Source organism: Danio rerio, chromosome 20, assembly GCF_052040795.2.
Source record: "Danio rerio strain M-AB ecotype USA chromosome 20, GRCz13ab, whole genome shotgun sequence".
NCBI classification, from domain to species: domain Eukaryota; kingdom Metazoa; phylum Chordata; class Actinopteri; order Cypriniformes; family Danionidae; genus Danio; species Danio rerio.
In genome coordinates this window covers 6,103,779-6,128,040 of record NC_141040.1, presented here as the reverse complement: position 1 = coordinate 6,128,040, position 24,262 = coordinate 6,103,779, and the positions used below count along the sequence as shown (strand labels likewise).

Sequence of the window (24,262 nt, the reverse complement as noted above, 5' to 3'; positions counted from 1 at the left end):
GGAGAAAAAGACTTTCTCCAGAAGAAAAAATATTAGCAGACATACTGTGAAAAATTCCTTGCTCTGAAAAAACTCAAAGGGGGGCTAATAATTCTGACTTCAACTGTATATATATTTGTTTGAACCATTGGATGCTAACGGTCCTCCAGAATGATTCGGTCGATCTTGGCAGAGCCCATCCAGCACAAATATGGGGCCTAGGCAGTGCCATTATGTTGCAACCCAAACCATCATCAATCCAGCCACATGCTTAACTTTGTAATACTTTATCACTTTGAGTCCTTGGTGATTTGACCACAATAATTGAATCTTATGAATGTATTTATTTTTAAATGTTTATATTAGTGTAGTCAAAATCTTAAAAGTCAGTTATGGTCTGTATATTTTATGCCTAGGTTCCATAGTGTGCAATTTATATAAAACAAATCAATCATTGCTTTGTTTTCCAGCTAAATAAAAATGTACAAGGCAAGTAAGGTATGCAATACTTTTATTATATATATATTTTCGGTCTTTCAAAAAGGTGGGAAGAAAATGTCACAGGTTTGGCGTGAAGTAAAGTAAAATATTCACTTTATTACTTTGTTGCTCATTAATACACATTAATATTGTCTTCCAGGCCTTCTTGAAAAAGGTCGCAAGAAAGAAGATGAGTTGAGAAATCTTCAGGTTAGTGTAAGAGAGTTTATATTAATGTCATTATCCTGTGAGTGTACACAAACACAAGTTATATAGTTAGTTAGCCATTATAGTTAGTCATTTACTTCTGTGCCCCCCCCCCCCCCCCCCCCCCCCATGTAATCGTGCATTCAGTACATGTCCGTTGTTCTGCATTCTGCAGTTATGCACTTACACAATCTTACCCCTGCTTGTCTATATTGCAATAGTTCAGGGGTGGGCAAACTCGGTCCTGGAGGGCTGTTGCCCTGCACAGTTTAGCTTCAACTCTAATCAAACACACTGAAGACACTGATTACCTTGTTCAGGTGTGTTTGATTTGTGTTGGAGCTAAACTGTGCAGGACACTGGCCCTCCAGGACCGAGTTTGCCCTCCCCTGCAGTGCTGTAGAGGCACCTGTTTTCATACCACTTTTATGACTCAGTCTCTTGGATGGGGATGAAATGTGACAAGCGGCATGTTTCAGACAATAGGATGCAGCGGCAATAATTAAACTTGACTCTGAATTTTTGGGTGCTGCTTTTGAATGATGAATTAGAATCCTCAATTTTTTTTTTCCTGGAATATGCATGTACTCATCCAAATTAATCTCTGTTTTTGTTTTTTTAGGACCGTATTATAGATCTTGAAACGGTAAGGTTTTTATTTTCCCTTTAGGGCTTGATTATGAAACTCAGCTGTTAAGATTTGTTTTTATATAAAATATGCACACACATGCACACACACAATTGAAGTCAGAATTATTAGCCTCCCTTTGATTTATTTATTTATTTTTTCTTTTTTTAAATCTTTCCCAAATTATGTTTAACAGAGCAAGGAAAGTTTCATAGTATGTCTAATAAAATTTTTTCTTCTGAAGAAAGCCTTATTTGTTTTAATTCGGCTAAAATAAAAGCAGTTTTTTTTTTTTTTGAACAACATTTTAAGGACAAAATTATTAGCCCCTTTAGGCTATATTTTATTCCTGAATGTCTACAGAACAAGCCATCGTTATACAATAACTTGCCTAATTACCCTAACCTGCCTAGTTAACCTAATTAACCTAGTTAAGCCTTTAAATGTCACTTTAAGCTGTATAAGAAGTGTCTTGAAAAATATCTAGTAAAATATTATGTACTGTCATCATGGCAAAGATAAAATAAATCAGTTATTAGAAATGAGTTATTAAAACTAATATGTTTAGAAATGTGTTGACAAAAATCTGCTGTCCGTTTAACAGAAATTGGGGGAAAAAATAAACGGGGCTAATAATTCAGGGGGGCTAATAATTCTGACTTCAACTGTACATACATACACACATATATGCATACATGCATACATATATAGTATCAGGGTGTCCACAGGGTCTTAAAAAGTCTTTAATTGTCTTAAATATTTAAAAAACTAAACTTTAGGCTTTAAAAACGATTAAATTACTTAATTTTCCTTTGTTTACTTAAACCTACCCAGTTATTGGTATTACATCTTAATAAACCTTTTAGCAAAACTCTAATTATAGCTAATGTTATAACAGTCTGTTGTGCCAACATTTAGTTTATTAAAGTTTTACAGTTTTTTTTTTAAGTTGAAAAAACTGCATTTCTGTTTAATTTGACAATATTTAAAATATGTGACAAAAAATTTACTAATTAGAAATTGTTTCTTGATGGGGCAAGTAAAAAAAAAATTTTCTGCTGACCTTAGCATCCTTAAGAAAATCCTTAGCATTTAGCCCTATAGAAGTCTGAAATTTCATTCTTGATGGTCTTAAAAAGGTCTTAAAAAGTCTAACATTTGACTTATGAGAGTGGAGCAAAGCCTATTAAATGATCGGCAATTAAATGGGAATAAAAGAAAAATAGAATAAATATTCATTCATTCATTTTCTTTTCGGCTTAGCTCCTTTATTAATCTGGGGTCGCCACAGCAGAATGAACCACCAACTTATCTAGCATATGCTTTACACAGCGGATGCCCTTGCAGCTACAACCTATCTCTTTTATACACACTTATTCACACACGTACTCTACGGACAATTTAGCCCACCCAATTCACCTGTACTGCATGTCTTTGGACTGTGAGGTAAGCTGGAGCACCCAGGAGAAACCCACGCGAATACGGGGAGAACATGCAAACTCCACACAGAAACGCCAACTGCTCCATGCCCACAACTTCACGAATTGGGTTAAAATAGGCTTTAATACAGTCTCTGTATTCAGTACATTACTTCCACTGCAACTGTTCAGCTGAGGGAACGGAACCAACCCTGTGATGTCAGACACAAGATGGAGGCGCCCTAGGTCTAAAAGCTATAGTAAAACATGCCGTTTTCTTCTAAATGGTTACATTAATCAAGTTTGCTCGATATATTTTTATTAAAGTGAAATCCAATGTACAAAATAATGTAAACTTGACTGAGTGCTCCATTTCCCCTTTAAGTGACTATTGGTTTTGAAATTCACACAAAAGAGAGGGTGGCCAAACTTTTGAAAAGCCTGTTTTTCAGTTTCAGTTTAATTTCACACATCTCACTACTACTACACTGTATCCTACAGTGGAAAAAGCAATGGTTGCAGAACTACATACCAAACTTATTGATATGATAACACTTTATTTACTGATTCAAATTGATAACAGTCAAATAAGTATGATTGCAAGTCAATGCCATGCCCTTTTCAAGCCTGTCTTAGAGATTGCTGTGGTTGATAGTATCAACTTAAGCAGTGAGGTTGAGGTTTAACACTAATTGATAATTATAAGGACAACTCAATTTGTAAGCTCTTATTTGAGCACTTTCACTGCTATGTCATATTACAAATTATTGTTATTCCAAAAAATAAAAAAACACACACTTGTGAAGATACCACATTTTCTAGGGGTCCTATAAAAAAATGAGTTTGAGTTTGATCTGTAGGTATTACTAAGTGCTAGGTATATTTAATTGTATAAATATTAGGAGACTACAACAATGATGCTATCAATATCTAATGCAGACAAGCTCATCCATGCATTTATGGCTTCAAGGCTAAATTATTGTAATGTGCTTACAAGGTGGTAGCCCTGTAGGTCTAATTAACAAACTTCATCTGATTTAAAATGCAGCAGATAGACTGCTGTCCAGAACTAAGATTTTGCATCATCTTTGTCTAGTTCTGCCATCATTGCATTGGAAATTAAACATTTTTAAAATCCTACATCTTATGGTTTTTTTTATAGGTGGGCATAGATTATTTTTTTTAATCTAAACTAATCTCACTGGAATCTTGGAATTAATCTAGATTGAAATGGCTCATTTGAATTCTGCCGAAGGCATTCAGAATATTTGTGCTACCCAAATAATTACAAAATATAAGTCTTTGAGAATGATTTCTCAAGCCAGGTGGCGCATTAGTCCAGGGGCTCATCTCCTGTTTCAGAATTGCATCACAAACTGCTTAAAAAACTGTTCTACTATGATAATTGGTGATGAAAATAAATTATATTCAATAAGATGTACTTGTGTTTCCTGTTTATTCAGTTAAACATGAATTTTCAACTGTAGGCCAACATAAGCTCCAAACAGCGTTTTTTTGATGACCTTAATCCAACTAAAGTCATCACTGAACTAAACAGAAATGGAATTAAAACGTGGAGTATGCAGATATTAGTGGCATTATTGAAGTAAACACCGCGATCAAACTATTACCATCATGTAGGACTTGTCACCATGTTTTCCGACAAGATCCACACACGCGGCTGTCAGCAAAGGACCACACACACATCGCAATATGTGAAAGTTTTTTTTTGCCATTCAGCATGCATTATTAAATCCCATAAAACTCTCACCAATCCTTACTCCTTATTTGCATCTAATACCCCAGTTTGTCACGGGGGCATGAATGAAATGTTCATAAGTTAAAGTGAAACTGCCAAACTGCAGCTTAAGTCACCCAAAATTACAGGAAACTCTTTCATGAAAGCCCTTCACGTAAACACCTAATTATATTATCGTCTATTAAGGCAAATAACTAGACTACAGATGTCCATGTAAACGTTGTCAGTAGTGTCTTCAAAGTACGTGAAACATCCAGAAGGGCACTTTTTTGTCAGACAGCCCACCGGTCAGGTATACATCCACACTAAAATGTCAAGGTGAAAGTCATCATAACTTGCGTAGAATAGACCCAATTCCCACCCAACTTTGAGTATAGATTAACGGCGATATATATATATATATATATATATATATATATATATATATATATATATATATATATATATATATATATATATATATATATATATATATATATATATATATATATATATATATATAATTTTTTTTTTTATTGCACGATAAGAGTCACGCGATAACGCAGCATGTTAATGGCCACCACTAGTGTTTTTTTTTTTTTTTTTTCTTTGCAATTTAAAAATAATCTGGTGCTTAGCACATAAAATAACCAATATGACTAATATCTGCCTCTGACACATTGAATTGACTCCTAAATCCATCAGGCTTAATTCAATGCTCTGTCTATACACCTATATCATAATAGCATGCGAAAACAACACAGAAACTGACACAGAAACTGACCCATTACTCGTTTTGTAAAAGCACTTTTTTCAGATCACCTGCAGCGAAAGGGGAAACACTAAAATGGGTTTTTAAGTATAAGTAAAAGAATGTCCTAAAGGTTGCCCCTATTATTCTTTTCCAGAGCACCAAACTGGCCTTGGACCATCTGGAGTCAGTTCCTGAGAAACTAAGTCTGCTGGAAAACTTCAAAGATCTCGAGGTTGGATAATAGGTGTATGAGTGTTGAACTCTTTCCAAGGCAGATATCATGGTTGGCTTCTGTCATTACAGGAGTCGCAGAGGCAGAGAGAGATGGTGGAGCTGCGCTACGCCAGATATACAGAGATAGTTGGAGACCTCCAACGTCAACTTGAGGAATCTAAGAGGAGGATTCAGGAATACAGGGTATGAAATTCTGCTGATGATGTAGGCATGTTTTATTAATTGCCAATATAAATTATCTTTTCTTAGCATTGTTAGCAGTTAGATGCTAGCATTTGCAGCTGAAGGATCTTTGTCATCAAATGAAACAAATAACATGTATTAAAAAAAACGAAAACGTTATAATTCAATAGAAATAAGGTTTCACGGTTTTATTTTTGACAATATTATAAAAATATAACCAACAGTGTATATAGGCTTAAGTATAGACCTTTTTCATGGCTGCTGCATGGAGGGCGCCATAGCGACCAGCGTCTTCCGGTAGAATGCTAAAAACTTCCGTTTACAGCGTGTACAACTGGTAATTTGCGCTCCGAAAATGGGTTTCAATAACGTTTTTGATGGATAACAGAGTGTTTTTGTGACACGCAACTTAGAAATGTGTCTGTTAAAGCCGTTATAATCTGTCACATGCGTCAAGCGCGTCAGAAATACGAGAAAAACGTTCTCCTACTTCACGTGTCTGCCGTCAGAAATACAGTGTGTGCTGACAGCCTGTCAGCTGTTAGCTCAGCGGCGCTTTAACACGCACACGCACACAGAGAGAGAGAGAGAGAGAGAGAGCAAACCAGAGTACTGGCATGAAACTTAACAGGTATGAAAGTCGTGCAATTAACAAAAATGACCTATAAAGGTCTGTTATTGATCCTCTGCTGGCTGATTTGCTGTTCATTCTAATTGCGAGCCGTTTGTGTTTTATTTCGTGTGTTGTTTTTACCACGGTTTGTGTTTTTCTGTCATTTCGAAATGACACTAGCCTATATTTTTACTTTGTCACAGTTATTAAATCAGTGTGTCAGTGGAACAGTACAGGCTACGTGTGTGTGTCAAACATTTTGGTGAACTACATTTGTTTGGGCTGGTTATATACTTGAAATAAAGAGAAACTGTTGACTTTAGCGATGACAAGGCTTCATTTAAACTGCAGAAGATGCCGTCTGACAACGAGGGGAAAATGCCTCACAGCAGCTGTTTTCCATCCTATTAGATCGCATTTCTTTAAATGATCAGTCCAGGAGACGGTGCTGATGGACAACAGTATTAGTTCAAAGTGGATAAAAGCAGGTAAAATAGATTAAAACTATCGTTTCAAAGCTGTCCAAATGTGACTGTTTACACGCATCAGCTGCCGACCGGAAGTTCTTCGCATTCTCCTTGCGCATACATGCAAAGCATAATGGGTAATTTTGCGTTCCAAGAAAAAGGTCTATATAATAGTGTATTTTGTGTTTATTGTTATTTTAATAGGATATCTCAGTGCTTCCCACACATAGACTTAACTTGTCCAGGTATATTACCCAGGTATATGAACGGCCAAGGATATTTGTCGACCAATTTGGCATCGTACGATGTCTAATATGAAACATTGTGATGGATGATGGCGTCGTCGTCATAAGCGGCGGTGAATTAATTATGAATGATTATTAATAATAATTAATTATTATGAGTAATTCATAATTAATTATTTGTAGCCTACAGTTTTAACTATCAGACCCGCATGGTCTTTGTTTTATCCATAAATGAATAAAGATAAGTTACACTCATAATTGCCACCTGTCAATCACTTTTTTAGCGGGACTCGTGAATAGGCAGAGTGATCTGTGTCGTTATAATGGCGTTGACAAACTTGGTTGGTAAAAAAGGTTGACTACCAACAGAAATCAACCAATATTATCTGAGGTTTTCCAAAAATTCCAAAGTTCAAGCGTGAAAGCGAATGATTGAACCAGTCTACTGACCCGCTGTCTGCCTGGACACGCTGTCTCGAGTGCATGATAATGTGTGTGTCTGTGCCTGTGTGTGTGTGGTCACGTGATGCGCGTTTTCAGCGGTGATGTGGAAGGAAAGAGGGCTGCTCAGAAATGCTAGGGAAAACGCCAGATCGTGGATCGTTTTCGTTCTAAAATGCCATTTAAAAACTAAGACCTATTAGTGTAAACAGGACCTGAGTGTGTATTTTTCGCAAGCGGATTTGCAACGGGGGCGGAGAATCGCAATGCCGGCTCAGCATCATGGTGTCTGTCGGCCATCGGCGGTGGACGATGGCATCGTCTATCGGCCCAACCCTAATCCTTTTATACTTTTATATGTACTTCATACATCCACAATTGATTAAACAGTTAAGAAATCTTCTCCAACCCTACACGTTTCCTACTTGTGTGTGCGCGAAACCTGTCAACAGTCCCACTGACTCAATTGCTCTCCAGAGACCCACAGGATGTGGGGATTATCCAGGATTTCAGATTTTATTTTTGCTTTCTAAAGTCGTTGTTAATTGTATGTGCTTTTGCATTATGTTTTTATTTTAAGTAGTGGTGGGCCGTTATCTACGTTAACGTGCTGCGTTAATGCGAGTCTCTTCCCTGCTGAAAAATCCAGCTTAAACCAGCCTAGGCTGGTTGGCTGGTTTTAGTTGATTGACCAGGCTGGTTTAAGAGGGGTTTTGGCCATTTCCAGGCTGTTTTCCAGCCATTTCCAGCCTGGTCTTAGCTGGTCAGGCAGGAAAATGACCAGCTAAATAAAGCTAAAACCAGCTTGACCAGCCTGGTTTAAGCTGGACATAGCTGGTTTGGGCTGGGCTCCCAGCCTGGCTAGGCTGGTCAAGCTGGTGTTAGCAGGTCATCTCCCAGCCTGACCAGCTAAGACCAGCCTGAAAATGGCCAAAACCCCTCTAAAACCAGCCCGGTCGACCAGCTTAAACCAGCCAACCAAACTAGGCTGGTTTAAGCTGTTTTTTTTTAGTAGGGTTATCACGCGATTAAAAAAATATCTGCGTTAATCTATTCTCTAAGATCTATTCTACGCAAGATATAGTGACTTACACCTTGATATTTTAGCGCGGATGTATACCTGACCGGTGAGCCGTCTGACAACAAAGTGGCCTCCTGAATCAAATCAGCAGGATGCCTGACTTTAACTGCAGTTCGGCAGTTTCACTTTCACTCATGAACATTTCAGTCATACTGCTGTGACAAACTGGGGTATCAGACGCAAATAAAGAGTATTTGGTGAGAGTGATATGAAATTTATTAAGTGTTTATATGTTTTATAGTAGGGGAAGCCCTAGCGCATGTCCTGAGTGAGGTGTGGATTTAATAGGATATCTCAGTGCTTCCCACACATAGACTTCACTTGTCCAGGTATATTACCCAGGTATATGAACGGCCAAGGATATTTGTCGACCAGTTTGGCATCGTACGATGTCTAATATGAAACATCGCGATGTATGATGGCATCGTCAACATAGGCGGCGGTGAATTAATTATTAATTATTATTTAATTTATTTAATTTTTAATTATTATTATTATTATATTAATGATTATTTAATGATTATTTAATTATTATGAGTAATTCATAATTAATTTATTATTTGTAGCCTACCGTTTTAACTATCACACCTACATGGTCTTTGTTTTATCCACAACCAAATCATAAATGACTAAAGATAAGGTACACGCATAATTGCCACCTGTCAATCACTTTTTTAGCGGGACTCGTGAATAGGCAGAGTGATCTGTGTCGTTATAATGACGTCGACAACTTGGTTGGTAAAAAAGGTTGACTACCAACAGAAATACACCAATTTTATCTGAGGTTTTCGCTAAAATTACTAAGTTCAAGCGTGAAAGCGAATGATTGAACCAGTCTAATGCACTGGTGTGCATTATGTCAGATGCTCTGGGGATCGAGAAAGTAGGATTGTGGTTTAAAAAAACTTTCCTTTGGCGTATTACCTACCATTTTAGATCTGTTTTAGATCTTGTCTTGAAATCGTGAAAAACTAGGGGGGGGCTGTATTATACTTTTTAGAAATATTGTTTGTTTTTATTTCCTTTGACATTTATTTCTCATTTGCTTTATATATTTATAGTTTGATGATGTTTATATATTACATATTTTTTACGTATCTAATATGTTTTGGCAATACTGTAGCAGCAGCAGATTTTACTTGCCAGTGGGTGCAAATGGCTCCTGAATAGAACAAAAGTAAAACAAATTATGGATTTCTTTTTTTATTTAAGTATATATAAAAAAAAAACCTACTAAAAAGAAACAGTGTGTAATAAATGATAGTAAATAAAAATATTTTTAATTTTTTTTTCTTTTTTTCGCATGTAGGTAAGCATGTGCCAAGGATAAAAAGAATGTTTTAAACCTGTGGGAAGCACTGTATCTCATGAATGCTTCATCCCAAATGGATTTCATTAAGCAAAACAAAATTATGTGGGAATAGACTGATTTCACGCAGCCGCCATTTTTAAAAGCGAAATCGAGACTGCAGTGAGAGGAAACCCGGAAGTATCGTTGGGAGTTACATAGGAACGTTGTGTACCTCGCTGTATATCTTATCAGAGAAGAGAAAGTGACACAAACTTATAATTTCACCGCCTTCCGAGTGACCCGAAGGTCCGTTCTAAATAAATGGTGAAAATAAAAAGGGAAATCAGAGCTCATTTTCAGCGAATTTAAGGGAAATGGCACTAGTTATCTAACGTTTTCTTTCCCAAACACACGTTTTAGATGCCATTTATCAAACTCGAGTTAATGAACTGATTCTTTCACTATATTAGACTTGTCACGATACTGAATAAAAGAAAAACCATCAATTTCCCACTAACATTTAAGGCACTGTTGATCGCTTTCTTAAAACAGCGCTGATTTGCCATTGTGTTCACATGCTCAACAGAAATGAGTGTTATTGGCCGAGAAGCTCATCAGTTCACTCCGCTGTTCAAACACAGACGACCGATCTTCTTGATGACTTAACTGATTTTCACAGCTGCTTCATGCTCCAGTCTCCATGTATCTGTGTTTGCACTGGGTGAAGAGCGTTAAACTGATGAGCACTGGTGAATACTATGGTAAATCAGCGCTGTTTATGAATGCCCTCAGCGGCGCTTGAATGTTAGCCGGAAATAGACATTTCAAAAACTTCAGTACCAAGACAACACTATTAAAGACAATGCAAGAGTGCTACAGAGGACTGCAGGGTTTTATCGCTCACCGGGTTACATAGGCTGAAGCAGGAAAGCGTCCCCATGGTGTTTAACTGGTGCCATGAACTGAAGCCTAGGAGGACACTTGACCTTATTACTCTTAAAGAGATTGTGATGTTGATTGATGCTAACTTGCTTTTAATTGTTTAAATTAAACCAAGCTGAATAATATTCAATTATAATAAGTGATGTTTACACCATTTCTCCATTTTGTAATCTCTGCAACTGCTGGAGGTTTGTAGTCCACAGCATGTTACTGCAACTTTTACAGTACTGGTCCTATGCTTCCTGGTTTCATCCCATGTAGCTTTGGTTCTTTAAAATGGCAACCACGTGAAATAAGCGTATAGCTTAGGTCACTGTTTACTATGTAGTATTTGATCTTAAAATTAAAAACTCCAATCTCTATACTGATTTTTTTATTTTGTATTGTAAATTGTAGGATGAGAAGTTGGATGCCACCTGTAGGAGTCTTCAGCTTAGTGGTCTGACGTCATCTCTTCTAAGTCAGAGCAATATCTTGACTAATAGCTCTCTGTCATTCCATACCTGTGAGTACAGACTAACGCTAAAATCTCTGAATTTAACTTGTCAGAAATACTAGAAAATGTAGTTGCTTCACATTTATATTGCTTTTTGGAGAAACTGTATATTTGCAAGGAATGCCAATCAGGATTAAGCCATTTTTATTTTAAAATAACAAATGAATATATATTTTCATCCAGTTATGAGTGAGCGTTTTATCTATCGTTACTGAGGCTGTCCTTGTTTCTACAGTATTTACCACAAAAAAAAAAAAGTTTGTATTGGCATGCTTTTTTACTTGTAGGAATGCAAACTTTTAATGTTTTAGTTTTATATATTGCTACATGTAAACAGTAGTGTTACTCTGGTTAAGTTTTTGTAATTTGCATATATTTTGAAGGTTCAGTATATGAGTTCTTAAAAGTGTCTTAAAACAGGTCACATTTATCAATGGTAAGTTTTAGCCTAAGTTTACATCAATAATAATGTGCATTGTCCTTTACCATACAAAAAAGGAAAAGAAAAAAAAAACATTATTATACACCATAGTAGCCGCAAATCTTTTTAAATGCATTAAAAAGCAAGCACATATCTTAGCCTTACCTTGAGTTTGTTCACATTCTGCCTGTATTAACATAAACGCTGTATTTTATTACAGCTCATTTTGATGAATTAGCTCTAACTGACAGCTTTTTCTTCTTTTTCCGCGGTTATGCGGCATTATATTTTACACGTATATGCAAGGTGACTGAAATTGAAATTAAAATACAAAACATACTGAGCCATTAAGTAAAAAACAAAACAAAACAACAGTTATAGCATCTTTAAAGGAGAACATTGACGTTTTGAAAAAAAATAAAAAATTTGAACTAAAACTAAATTATTAAAAATAAACCTGCGAGACTTAATTTATGTCCTGCGGCAAAATTATTTTTATTATACTTTTAGTGATCTGCTTAAGGTAGGTCAATTTTTTTTTTTTTTGCTTTTGATGAAGCAGCTTTCATCTTAAGCTCTTTAGACCATGCCCCTGACCGTTTCTCAGTGTTTCGCTGCAATATCTTTAAATAAATTATTTATTTAGGCCTATTTTCATTATTAATTTATTTTCATTATTCGTTTATTATTATGTACAATAATTCAGACATAAAATAAGATAGTAAAATATAATCAACAACGAAAATGTAAATAAAAACATAAATAAAAACAAATGAAAAAGTCTTGTCTTAGTCCTATCAAAATAGCAAACACTGAACACCTCTCTATATTTAGGCTAAAAGACTGCTTTATTTATTTATTAAGGCCTACTTATTTGTACTGAATGTTTGTGCTTTCATGTTAGGCTAGTTGTCTTTTATTTCTTCAATTCCAAAACGAGTCCTCTTTGCACTTAAAAAGTTTGCAATAAAGAGTGTTAACAAATTTTAAATGAATAATGAAGGAATTATAATGCTTTGACTTATTGTTTAATCTCATTTACAAGCACAGAAGCATATTTAAAGCTGCTGTAAAGGCTATTTCTTTCCGTTCGCATCCTGTCCCTTTGCGCCCCCTGGCGGCTTATTCACAAACTGCGGTCATACACTAAAAACAGAGCGGCAGTTATTTCAAACGGCAGCGGTATAAGGCACAGCGGTAATAGTCACTTTGAACTCTCACCTACTGTATGCTGTGTCCCAATTCGCATACTTATACTCAGGCCTTTACATTAACACCTGCCAACCCGCCAAATGCGGGTAGATTTCAGCCCTGGTGGGTTAGACAGACAGCTCCACTAGCCGCTTTGGCTGGTTGGAAATCATTTTCAAATTGTAGCAACGGGTGCGATCTGTTCCCTTTGAAATACACTGGACAGAGATCAATGATCGTGCACCCACAGTCCTGCTGCTTTCAAGAGCTCAAGAAAAAAAAAAACACATATTCTTTTATAAGCAGCAGATGTCACTGCTTTCATTTTAATTATTCTTAGAAGAGATTATTAACAGGCCTAACATTAACCGTGTGCTCTGTATGTTTCACCTGCTTTCTTTCGCTTACAGTTGTTTTTGTTAATATGGTTTAATTAACATTTTTTTTACAATAACATAGCTTTAATGTATAAAAGGTAAATCCTGCCAATTTTAAATAAATCAAATAAACATTGGAAATGAAAATGAAAATCAGATTAACAATTTCATTTTAAAACACTGTTCGCAAAATATCTGCCAAAATTGAAAACAAAATGAAATTATTTAATTTTCATTTTCACTTTGACAACACATCGTCCCTGTCAAGTTGATAATTAAAATGAAGTTGGCAATTTAACATTTCATTTTCACTGCATTTCCGCGTCAAGACTGCCAATATTAAAATAAAAAGCCAAACTGAAAAATAAAATGCAAACACAATATTTACAAAGCGTGGTATTAATGTTATATGCTAAATGCTTTATGTTAAATGCTATAACAGTGGCACAATTCAAATGTAAATTTAAGCTTTCCTTTTATTGACACTTTTTCATTTCAGCTTTCGTTTTCGATTTCATTTTCAACTTCAAGCTGTATGCAAAGCCTATGCTAATCAGCGGGAGGGGCGTATACAAGTGACGTCGAGTGCTTTCTCTGTGACAGAGCCCAAGGGTAGAAGCACGGTTTTGATGGATGGGACAGCGTGAGTTACTATGAATAAAAGGAAAGCTTAAATTTACATTTGAATTTGAATTGTCACTATTATAGCGTAAACATTAATACCACGCTTTGTAAAAATTGTGTTTGCATTTTATTTTTCAGTTTGGCTTATTATTTTAATATCGGCAGTCTTGACGCGGAAATGCAGTGAAAATGAAATGTTAAATTGGCAACTTCATTTTAATTATCAACTTGACAGGGACGATGTATGGTCAAAGTGAAAATTAAAATTAAATAATTTCTTTTCGTTTTCAATTTTGGCAGATATTTTGCGAACAGTGTTTTAAAATGAAATTGTTAATCTGATTTTGATTTTCATTTCCAATGTTTGTTTAATTTATTTAAAATTGGCAGGATTTACCTTCGATATTAATGGGAGATTACTCCCTGTTTATGTGTAGTTAACTGGTGATCTGGGACTATTAGCCAGGACAGATTACTGTGCATCTTTTAGAGACATGACAATAATAATTTTTATTGACAATAATAATTTTTTTTTAAAGAAAAGTTGTTGAATTATAAAAATGCACTTATAAAGCTATATTTTCCTTGTTTTTACACATTAAAAATTTGTGGCAAAGAAATACTTATTTGGTGCGGTCAGTGTTGGAATATTCATCTCTATTCCATGCGTGTTCAATTCAAACTTAGGAGAAATTGTTCAATGCTTAAAAGATTAGTAATTTATTGAATACAAATGAATAATTCCTGAACTAAAACCTGAACCACACTGTTCCAGTTACTATGACCATTTATGTGAAGCTGCTTTGACACAATCTACATTGTAAAAGCGCTATACAAATAAAGCTGAATTGAATTGAATTGAATTGAATAATTCGATGTTCAGAGCTCTGGGCATACACCAAGATAGTCTAGCAGTTATACAATGCTAACCGGGACTAACGTCAGGTGCTCTGCCCTGCCCGGTGTCTAGAAACCCAGTTTTACACACAGAAGAAAGAGAAGGCGGGTTGTCTCTGTTAGCTTTTCGGCACCATCTCTAGTTCCTCTTTTCTGCACAGAAGAACAAGACCAGTTAAATGCACATGCTTAGAGACCTACATAGGCTCCAATACTTTTTCACAGGAAATCAGAGACGAGAGACACAAGTTATTTTTATTGTTTCTGCTGCATATTTCTTGTCCAAGATAGCTCTTTCTGCGAAATGCCTGCAAAATACATCTCCTCAAAGGCCAGTTTTGATTAGCATATCATTTCACAGAACATACAAAATATAGTATAGAATATAAAAAATATATATAGTGAAGAATAACTGTAAGGTAAATGATTTAACATCTCTTTAGGCAAAGCATACACAGCATACTAATAGAGAATCAAGAATAACTCTGAGAAATAAAAAAAAGAATTATATTTCCTACATCAGAGATAAATTTGGTAAATCCTTAATTTTGAGCGCTTAAAAGTCATGTGAAATAAAAACTAATTGCATTGTGGCACAACCCATTTGCTCATGCACACTGAGCAAGCTAATACATAATACACACAAGAAGAGAAATGAATGAGAAGGCATGTGGACCTAACACAATATCTAAATCAAGTAATTTAGCATGTCAAAGTCAAGTTTAAGCAAAATATATTTTCCCAACTAGAAAATTGTGGCTAGTGAAAATGGCGAGTGGCTAGTAATGTTGGAAATCTACTAGCCACAGTGGCTGGTGATCAAAAAAGTTAATGTCAAGCCCTGCTTATACTACACCCTAAAAGCATGTACTTTTTTTGTGAAGGAAAAGTTTATACTTTTGAGTGTGCAACAGGAGAGTATGCAAGCTTTGGGGCATACTACTTCCTCGCAAACAGATTGTTGTGTTGCTTGGTTGTGAGTAGGCCCACACGAAATCTGCGCGCGCAGAATTCCGCAGATTTCTGTAGATTTTTCGCCCATCATTAATTCTGTTTATTTACTTGAGTAAATGTGTAAATCTAAATTTATTTATTTTTTTTAAATTATTGACTAATATGAAAATGTTCATTTGATTTATTCACAATATAGTCTGTAAAGTAATATTATCTGTCTTTTAGTAGATATATTATATGAGAGACTTGCTTTGTTTACCAAATAAAGTGAATCTAATTAGATTTGCAATTTAAACATTAAATAAAAGTTAAAAAGGTATTACTATTTATTTAACTAATTAAGGTTTTAGTCATGATACTCCCAAAATAATTCTGCAGAAATTTGCAGATTTTTTCCAAAATTCTCCTCAGAAATAGCAAAAAACGTCCGCAGATTCCTTCTGGCCCTGGTTATGAGCCCTGTCAATCTTCCACACGTCATCCACATTTCTGTTGTATTTAATTTCCTACCTCATTGGAGAAGCAGCAGCAGGTCAATCTCCCATTCACGAGTCTGTCATGCAGAGAAATCTCCTCAGGTCTTTGGGTAAATATGCCTTCAGACTTTTTGACATCCAATTGTTGTTGCAAATGAAATATAACACAGATAATGCGATTTAAATATTTTCCAGTGGGCTAGATGTTGACTAACAGTCACTCAAACATCTTTACCGAAGCCTGTTGGTCTCGTGCGTCCATCATGTTTGTAGTTTATTCACACGCGTTTGTAGTTCTGATCGCATTCACGTCCAACGCGCAATGTATTGTGGGCAATATCAGCAGTTAGAGTATGGACGGTTCTACAATTTTTTACCGGAAATAGTAAACCATCCGGGAACCTCTGGCACACTCTTTTCAACATGCTATGGTTTGGGACATACTAATTCTATTTTTCAAATACTATTTAGGAAGCATAGTATGCGGATTGGGACGCAGCACACACATATTCAGCAGGTCGTTCACTTAAAAAAATCCAATAGGGTTTTGTTTATATGCTCTTACAAAATAAGAGCTGCTAAGCTCTGTTAGGGATGCAACGATTAATTGGTTTCACCATTAACCATGCTTTATTTCATTATGGTTAATCGTAAAGCCACCACAACACCGTTTATCTGCATGAAACAAAACTGCCGCAAATAAGCAAAGTTATGCCAACTGTGTGTTAGTTTATAGTTCGTACACTGAGGCTAATACACTTGCTCACTGAATTAACAATGGGTGAGGCAATTAACTTAGGGCTGTTCACATATCGCGTCTTTTGTGGGCAAGTTTGTTACATCCAATGGAGGCGCGCGGTTACTGTGAAAATGTCCTTGCTCTTTTAAACATCATTTGGGAAATATATATAAAAATTGATAATAATCAAAGGGAGGCTAATAATTCTAACGTCAACTGTATCTGTCAATAACTGATCCCAAGTTATATGTTGCTGATGAAATATAAGCAGAATGATAAATATACCCAACAAAAAGAACAGACAGAGACTCATTTAGAGTTTATATTTGTATGAAAACAGGCTAGAATCAATATCAACCTTTCGTAAACATGAGTTTTATGAAGTTTATTGCCATCCTTTCACTGTACAATAGTCACAATAAGAGTTTAGTGATATGACATGAAACAAAAATGTCCATTAAACACTCATTCATCAGTGTGCATGTGCCTGTTGCCTCCATGGAGGCTGTGGTCTTGCTAAAGAGTAGAGCTGCGCCTCATGGCACACTATGTACTAATGCATTTACACACTTAACAGCATAGTATATGTATGTAGTGTCGTCCCAAATGGAGCACTAATGTTTTTTTACCAAGTGGAAATTCAAACCGTTTCCCTGATGACCTTTGACGGTTGCCAAATCAGTGAAATAAATGACCAAACTATCAAATAATACATGCCATGAGTGTAACCGCATTCACCATCGGGAGGAGCTATAATCACTCTCATAGGAGAATGTTGCTTTTACCATCCAAAACAAATAAAGTAATCCAACATATGCGTCCGAAAGCTCTGCTCCTTGCGCTAAATGAGCAAACCTGCGGTCGTTGAGTGTGTGAAGTGTCCATCATTACACACTACATTTTACCGGTTGAATTAGTGCATTTAAAGTACACATAATTTTTAGGGTTTTCAATGTGAACGCATTACTTACGTTATTTATACTACAAAATGGCGTAGAATAGTGCATAAGTATGCGATTTGGGACGTAGCTTATGGGCTCTATTTTGACGGTCCATGCGCAAAACGCAGGGCGCAAACGCTTTCAGGGCGTGTCAGAACCCATTTTTGCTAATTCAAGGACGGGAAAATCCGCTTTGCGCCATGGCACATGGTCTAAAAGGGTTGAGTTTATTTTCTTAATGAGTTATAGGTGTGTTTTGAGAATAAACCAATTAGAGTCTCATCTCCCATTCCCTTTAAGAGCCAGCTGCGTCGCGCCAAGAGCGCATTCGCTATTTACAGGACGTAAAGTAAGTCTAAGTGGAAAAACTGAGCATTTCACAAGCAAACAGTTAACAGTTTTTTTTAACAGAAAACTGTTAAACAGAGCATCTACTGCTTGAGTAAGAGATATGGATCACTTTCGCTCTTGGATAGGGAAACCTTTACGCACAGACATCGATTAGTCTATAAATAATTAATTGCGTTTGTTAAGAGCAAATATTCGTTTCAAAACTATTTTTAAATTCAGTTCTAATTTCCAGCAAACTAATTAATGAACAATATTAACGAAGTGTGCTCAAAAACCTGTGTTATATCCTAAAACACATGCTGTGCCCCATATGGTCTAAAACCTGACAGGTGGGCAAATCTAAGCTTGTTTTTAATAAAACAAATATAAATATGGATATAATAAATAATACTGCTAATAATAATAACATTATACAAAAGCAAATTGTTATGAATGAACTGAAAAAGCCTCCCAAGATGAAGAAGACAATAAAGCAGTGAATTTTCATATTTATGAAGGCTAGAAAATATTATGTTTTGTAATATTTTAATCCTTTATATTTATATCCTATATCTATTCTTATTATATCCTATATATATATATCCTTAATATTTAAATTTTTTCATATGTAAAGATATTTGCCTATTGCTCTCTTGTGCATATTAAGCAGTGCGTAAGCGATGCGCAACTCTGCGCCGGAGTTTAGACCGGGTTTGTTTTGGTCTAATGAAAAATCTATTTTAGTTTCTCAAAATAGCAACGCGCCAGCAGTGCGCCTCAGAACGCCTTCCTTTTTTAGATTATAACGCCTATGTGCGCACATATGAGCGCTAATGCATTTGCTATTTAAACAGCGTAGAGCAACGCCTCAAAACGACTCTTGCGCCAAGCTGAAACTATCAAACAAGTATTGCGCCGCGCCTTGCGCCACATTGCCCAGGGTGTATGATAGGGCCCTATGTCTCTATCATCTTTAATTTGCCACTCTTCTGTCTATTGCATCTATCAAATGGTTAATACAGTACATATGCAATTGTTCTAAAATCTCAATGTGTAAAAGTTATTGCAAGACTGTTGTAGAATGCAGTGGCTCTTAAATAACAGAGTAAACCCCATTTGAGAAGGTTCAGTATGCCTGGGTTATGGTTTTAGTCTTCAGAATGTGTATATGTTTGGGGTATTTGTAATAAATTGCTACATCTCTGTCTATCACTACAATTACATACTGTTTTTCTTCTCACTTTTGTTTTAATCAGCACAGAAACCTGTTGCCAATCCAGATTTGGAACCCAGTCTGACCCAAGAACACTTCAATGGAACAACATCTGAACAAACAAGCATGTAGTGGTTCACTATTGCCGAAGCTATCGAGGTGCAGTGCCTGTCTGATCACTTAAATATATACTGTAGGACATGCAGTACTACTGTATGTATATAGAATGTTGAAACCCCTAAATTGTCTTGTATGACGCTTATAAAATCGTGTTTAATTTTGTTTCTGTTTGTTTTTGTTTTCATGTTTAGATTTTAGTAACTTTCCTCAGATTCTTAGAACCTTGATAATGTGGTATTAAAGTAATTCCTTTCAATTTATATATGTATATATATATATATATATAAAAATGCCTTATATTTAAAATATGTAATGTTACAATTGTATTTCAATTTAGTAACCGATTATGATAGTCTACTAGTATTGTATATAAATAATGAAACATGATGAAGTTACAGTTGATGCAGGTCTGACTGTAAATTCTATTCTATAGTTTAGTTTTAGTGATCTTAATGTTTACAATTGTGCTCCCTTCGCAGTGCACTTTGAAAACATTCATGTCATTTTGAACACAGCCGTGGCTCATGACGAAAGCTATAGGTGGTATTTAAAGGCAGAATTTGTCACATCTCCAAAGCTTGTGAAAGCAAAAACTTAGCAGACGTTAATGCTTTTAATTTTGAGTAGGTTATATATTAAGTATCTGTACTGCATATGACATGACCCTGTTGGTTAGAACATTTCTGCAATGTTTGCAGGTGTCAAATAAATAAATAAACAATATTCTACTTAATAATAATCATCATCATCATAATTATCCTCATTAATATAATTATTAAAGTAGGATTTTTCATTTATTAGTAAATAATAAGTTTAATTTCTTAATAAATAAATAACCTCATTATTTATTTATTTATATGATTTAAATATGATATTAGAATACGTGTTTAGAATAGAATATGTAAACTTTCTAAATATTTATAAAGAAAACACAGGCCTTATATGTGTCATTTACATATATTTTAATTAATACTTTAGTTAGGGTAGGAAATTATGGTTTCTTGAAGGAGACAAGTCTAAAAATTACTGTGTAATATACAAGGCTTCTACCTGAAATGATAATAAATATTTCAAAACAGTATTAAACATTATATGGATGCAGCCTTTACAAAATGAAACAAACATAGATCATTTTATTTCCCCCTTTTTTTTAGTGCTGGTCATTCAGACCTTGGTTTATGTAATGTGCAAAGAATGTGTAGAATGTGAGAGAGAGAGTTCTCTCCAGACAAACAACAAAAATGTGAATGGAGCCAAATGATGTGGGAATAAGCTTCTCACAAAAAAGAAAAATATATTTTTTTTAAACACAGTATGTCTGATCAGTATACTAGTATTATGTATATCGGAAATGTATACCGAACCGCTAGCTCGTCCTGTAGTCTTTCGCCTCCACGTCGTGCATTGAAATCCATTAACGCACGGCAACCTATTGATTATCCTACTTATACCATGGTCATGGATGTTTCCTGGTGATGGGTTTGCGGCTAGAAGGGCATCTGCTGCATGAAACGTGCTGAATAAGTTGGCGGTTCATTCCACGGTGGCGACTCTGGATTAATAAAGGGACTAATGATAAAGGGAATGAATGAACATTTCAAGTGCCCTATTTCTGAGTTTACATCTCCATCCTCACCCTGCTTTGCCTCTGAATCTAATTGTCTATTTAATTTTTTTTTTTTCAGGGGTAACCATGTGGCATAGTCATTTAAGTGTTTACTCCTTTGATTACTTGTGCCATGCCACATACACTGTATATAGTGCATACATGTATAAAATCAAACAAAGCTATCCAGTAATTAGCCCAAGTGCAGTTTAAACTGGAACAACAAGAGAGCGATTAAATTATAGCAGATTTTCAGATAAACACTTCAGTCTGAGATGTGTTTGCTTAGTACTTATTATTACAGCATTCCTCAGTTTTAACCAGCGCTTGTAAAACAGATGTTTATTAGCAGCAGTAAGAGTTCATCAGATGCTCCATTTGCATTCCAGCTGCAGTGTTAGTAGAATAGATGATTGCATGCTCTAATTTGATTCATCAACTTATTAGCCACATCACTGGACCGATATGACATTGTGAGTTCATGATGCACAGGCCATGTGACATGTAACAAAGAGGAACTGTCAAATTAATCATGAGATAAAGAAAAAAAAGAAAAGATGGTTCCACAATGCCACATTTTTGCTTCGTGTGAATGACAGTGAAAACAGATCGTTCGATTACATTTAGCCGGAGATGTAAAGTAACGAAGTAGAACTACTTCACTACTGTACTTAAGCACTGAAAAGCTGTATCTCAGGGGTGTCCAAACTACGGCCCGCGGGCCATATGCGGCCCGCAATCAGTTTTGTGGCGGCCCGCGAGGCTGTTTTTAAAATATCAATAGAATCTGGCCTGCTATACAAAAATGAACATAATTCAATAAATAACCACCTGGTGTCGCTATTACATGCATTCAATTAAGCAGCAGTTCTTGTTATTATCTATCTATCTATCTATCTATCTATCTATCTATCTATCTATCTGTCTATCTGTCTGTATGTCTGTCTGTCTGTCTGTCTGTCTGTCTGTCTATCTATCTATCTATCTATCTACCCATCTATCCATCTATCCATCTATCTATTTATCTATCTATCTATCTATCTATCTATCTATCTATCTATCTATCTATCTATCCATCTATCCATCTATCCATCTATCCATCTATCCATCTATCCATCTATCCATCCATCCATCCATCCATCCATCCATCCATCCATCCATCCACACAGTTGAAGTCTGAATTCTTAGCCCCTCTTTGATTTATTTCTTCTTTTTTAAATATTTCCCAAATGATGTTTAACAGAGCAAGGACATTTTCACAGTATGTCTGATAATATTTTTTCTTCTGGAGAAAGATTTATTTGTTTTATTTCGGCTAGAATAAAAGCAGTTTTTAATTTTTTATTAACCATTTTAAGGTCGAAATTATTAGCCCTTAAGTCTTCAGAACAAACCATTGTTATAAAATAACTTGCCTAATTACCTTAACTTGACTATTTAACCTAATTAAGCTAGTTAAGTCTTTAAATGTCACTTTAAGCTGTATAAAAGTGTCTTGAAAAATATCTAGTCGAATATTATTTACTGTCATCATGGCAAAGATAAAATAAATCAGTTATTAGAAATGAATTACTAAAACTAATATGTTTAGAAATGTGTGGGAAAAAAATATCTCCGTTAAACAGAAATTTGGGAAAAAATAAACAGGGTGGCTAATAATTTAGGGGGCTAACAATTCTGACTATATATATATATATATATATATATATATATATATATATATATATATATATATATATATATATATATATATATATATATATATGCGTGTTTGTGTGATGTATGTCAAATTTGGCCTGGGACGTTTTTTTTTTTTTGCATCTGGCCCTCGGCCCAAAAAGTTTGGACACCCCTGTGTATCTACTCTAATGGAGGATTGTTTTCTTCTCCTACTTCCACTTTTACTTCAGTACATATTTTTGATGGGTTTATTACTTTTACTCTGATAGTTTTTTTTTTATGTTCTGCATCGTTACTCTTTACTAGGGGTGTCAAAGTTATTGATATCAGTTCAGTAGTAGATCATAACCGGTTATTACGCACTGTTGTCATTTATCTTCTATGCGCAATATCGCTGTTGAATACTATGGCGAAGGAGGCGAGTAAATAACGCTCTTACTACAATGAAGGCGGCACAGCACATGAGCCGCTCGTTCACTACTACAGAGAAATGCTGTAAAACTCCGTCTTTACCCCTCTCTCTCTCTCACTTTGGACATTTGACGCGCTGGCGTGTTTGTGAGGTAACTTTTCCGTTCCTCTTGGCTCCTAAAGCGATACTTGTGAATCCTGACCCGAGCGTGCCTGAGGTGCGAGTTTCTCCACTTTGTCTATTACGGATTACCTGTGATAACCGTGTATTATGCGCATACAGACTGTAACCGAAGCTGTTCTTCCCGCCATTTTCTTTGAGCAGGTCAAATTAAGGGTACAGTTCGTATGTCTTACTGCTGTATTAAAGAACAAAATTGTATAACAATAATATATTTATAGATTTTAATAAAATTCTTGTCTTGTGAAGTAAAAATCTAATTATGTATGGAAAGCATCATCAATGCACCGCGGTATCGAATTGAATCAAATCCATGGCATGATAATCGTAACCGAACCAAACCGTGAGACCAGTGTAGACTCACACCCCTACTCGTTACAATTATAGACCTTTTTCTTGGCTGCTGGATGGAGGGCGCCATAGTGACCAGCGTCTTCCGGTAGAATGTTTAGAACTTCTGTTTACAGCGTTTACAACCGGTAATTTGTGATCTGAAAATGGGTTTCAATAGTGTTTTGAGTGGATTACGGAGTTCTTTTGTGACACACGACTTTGAAAGGTGTGTGTTAAAGCTGTTAATCTGTCAGATCTGTGGTTCAAGCGCGAGAGAATAACAGTATCATAAGCCATGTTTCTTTTCGTTCTGCTTAATCACGTGCCCCCAAAAAAGATATTTAAAATAAACAAAACAATATGATGTCTTTTGACTGCTTTCTTTAATAACTACATTACACAATACTTGTACTTTTACTTTCAGTACTTGAGTATTAAACTTTTAAATAAACTACTTGCAATACTCAAGTTTAAAAAATGTTGAATACTTTAGTACTTCCACTTAAGTATGGTGCTTAAGGAGCACTTCAACTTCTACTCAAGTCACTTTTTTTTGATAGAGCAATTGCAC

At 35.4% G+C, this 24,262-nt stretch overlaps 2 protein-coding genes across 51 annotated transcripts in view; both read left to right on the top strand.

Moving 5' to 3' along the window:
• The window catches only part of dsc2l (desmocollin 2 like), a 1,349,056-nt gene extending 1,342,187 nt beyond the window's left edge, over nucleotides 1-6,869 (top strand). Inside the window, exon 14 of the transcript XR_015517750.1 lies at nucleotides 6,723-6,869. The gene's annotated coding sequence lies outside the window, so the exon portion shown is untranslated. The remainder of the gene's footprint in view (nucleotides 1-6,722) is intronic.
• cep128 (centrosomal protein 128) overlaps nucleotides 1-19,642 on the top strand; it is a 52,428-nt gene extending 32,786 nt beyond the window's left edge. For 15 of the 50 annotated variants that reach the window (XM_087296231.1, XM_087296226.1, XM_087296224.1 and 12 more), the window contains 6 exon segments: nucleotides 620-669; nucleotides 1,289-1,312; nucleotides 5,359-5,436; nucleotides 5,508-5,621; nucleotides 11,098-11,206; nucleotides 19,404-19,642. In XM_087296231.1, coding sequence (XP_087152357.1) covers nucleotides 620-669; nucleotides 1,289-1,312; nucleotides 5,359-5,436; nucleotides 5,508-5,621; nucleotides 11,098-11,206; nucleotides 19,404-19,492 — 464 coding nt within the window. In that variant the 3' untranslated portion in view covers nucleotides 19,493-19,642. 50 annotated transcript variants of the gene reach the window in all.
• The last annotated feature ends 4,620 nt before the right edge of the window (nucleotides 19,643-24,262 follow it).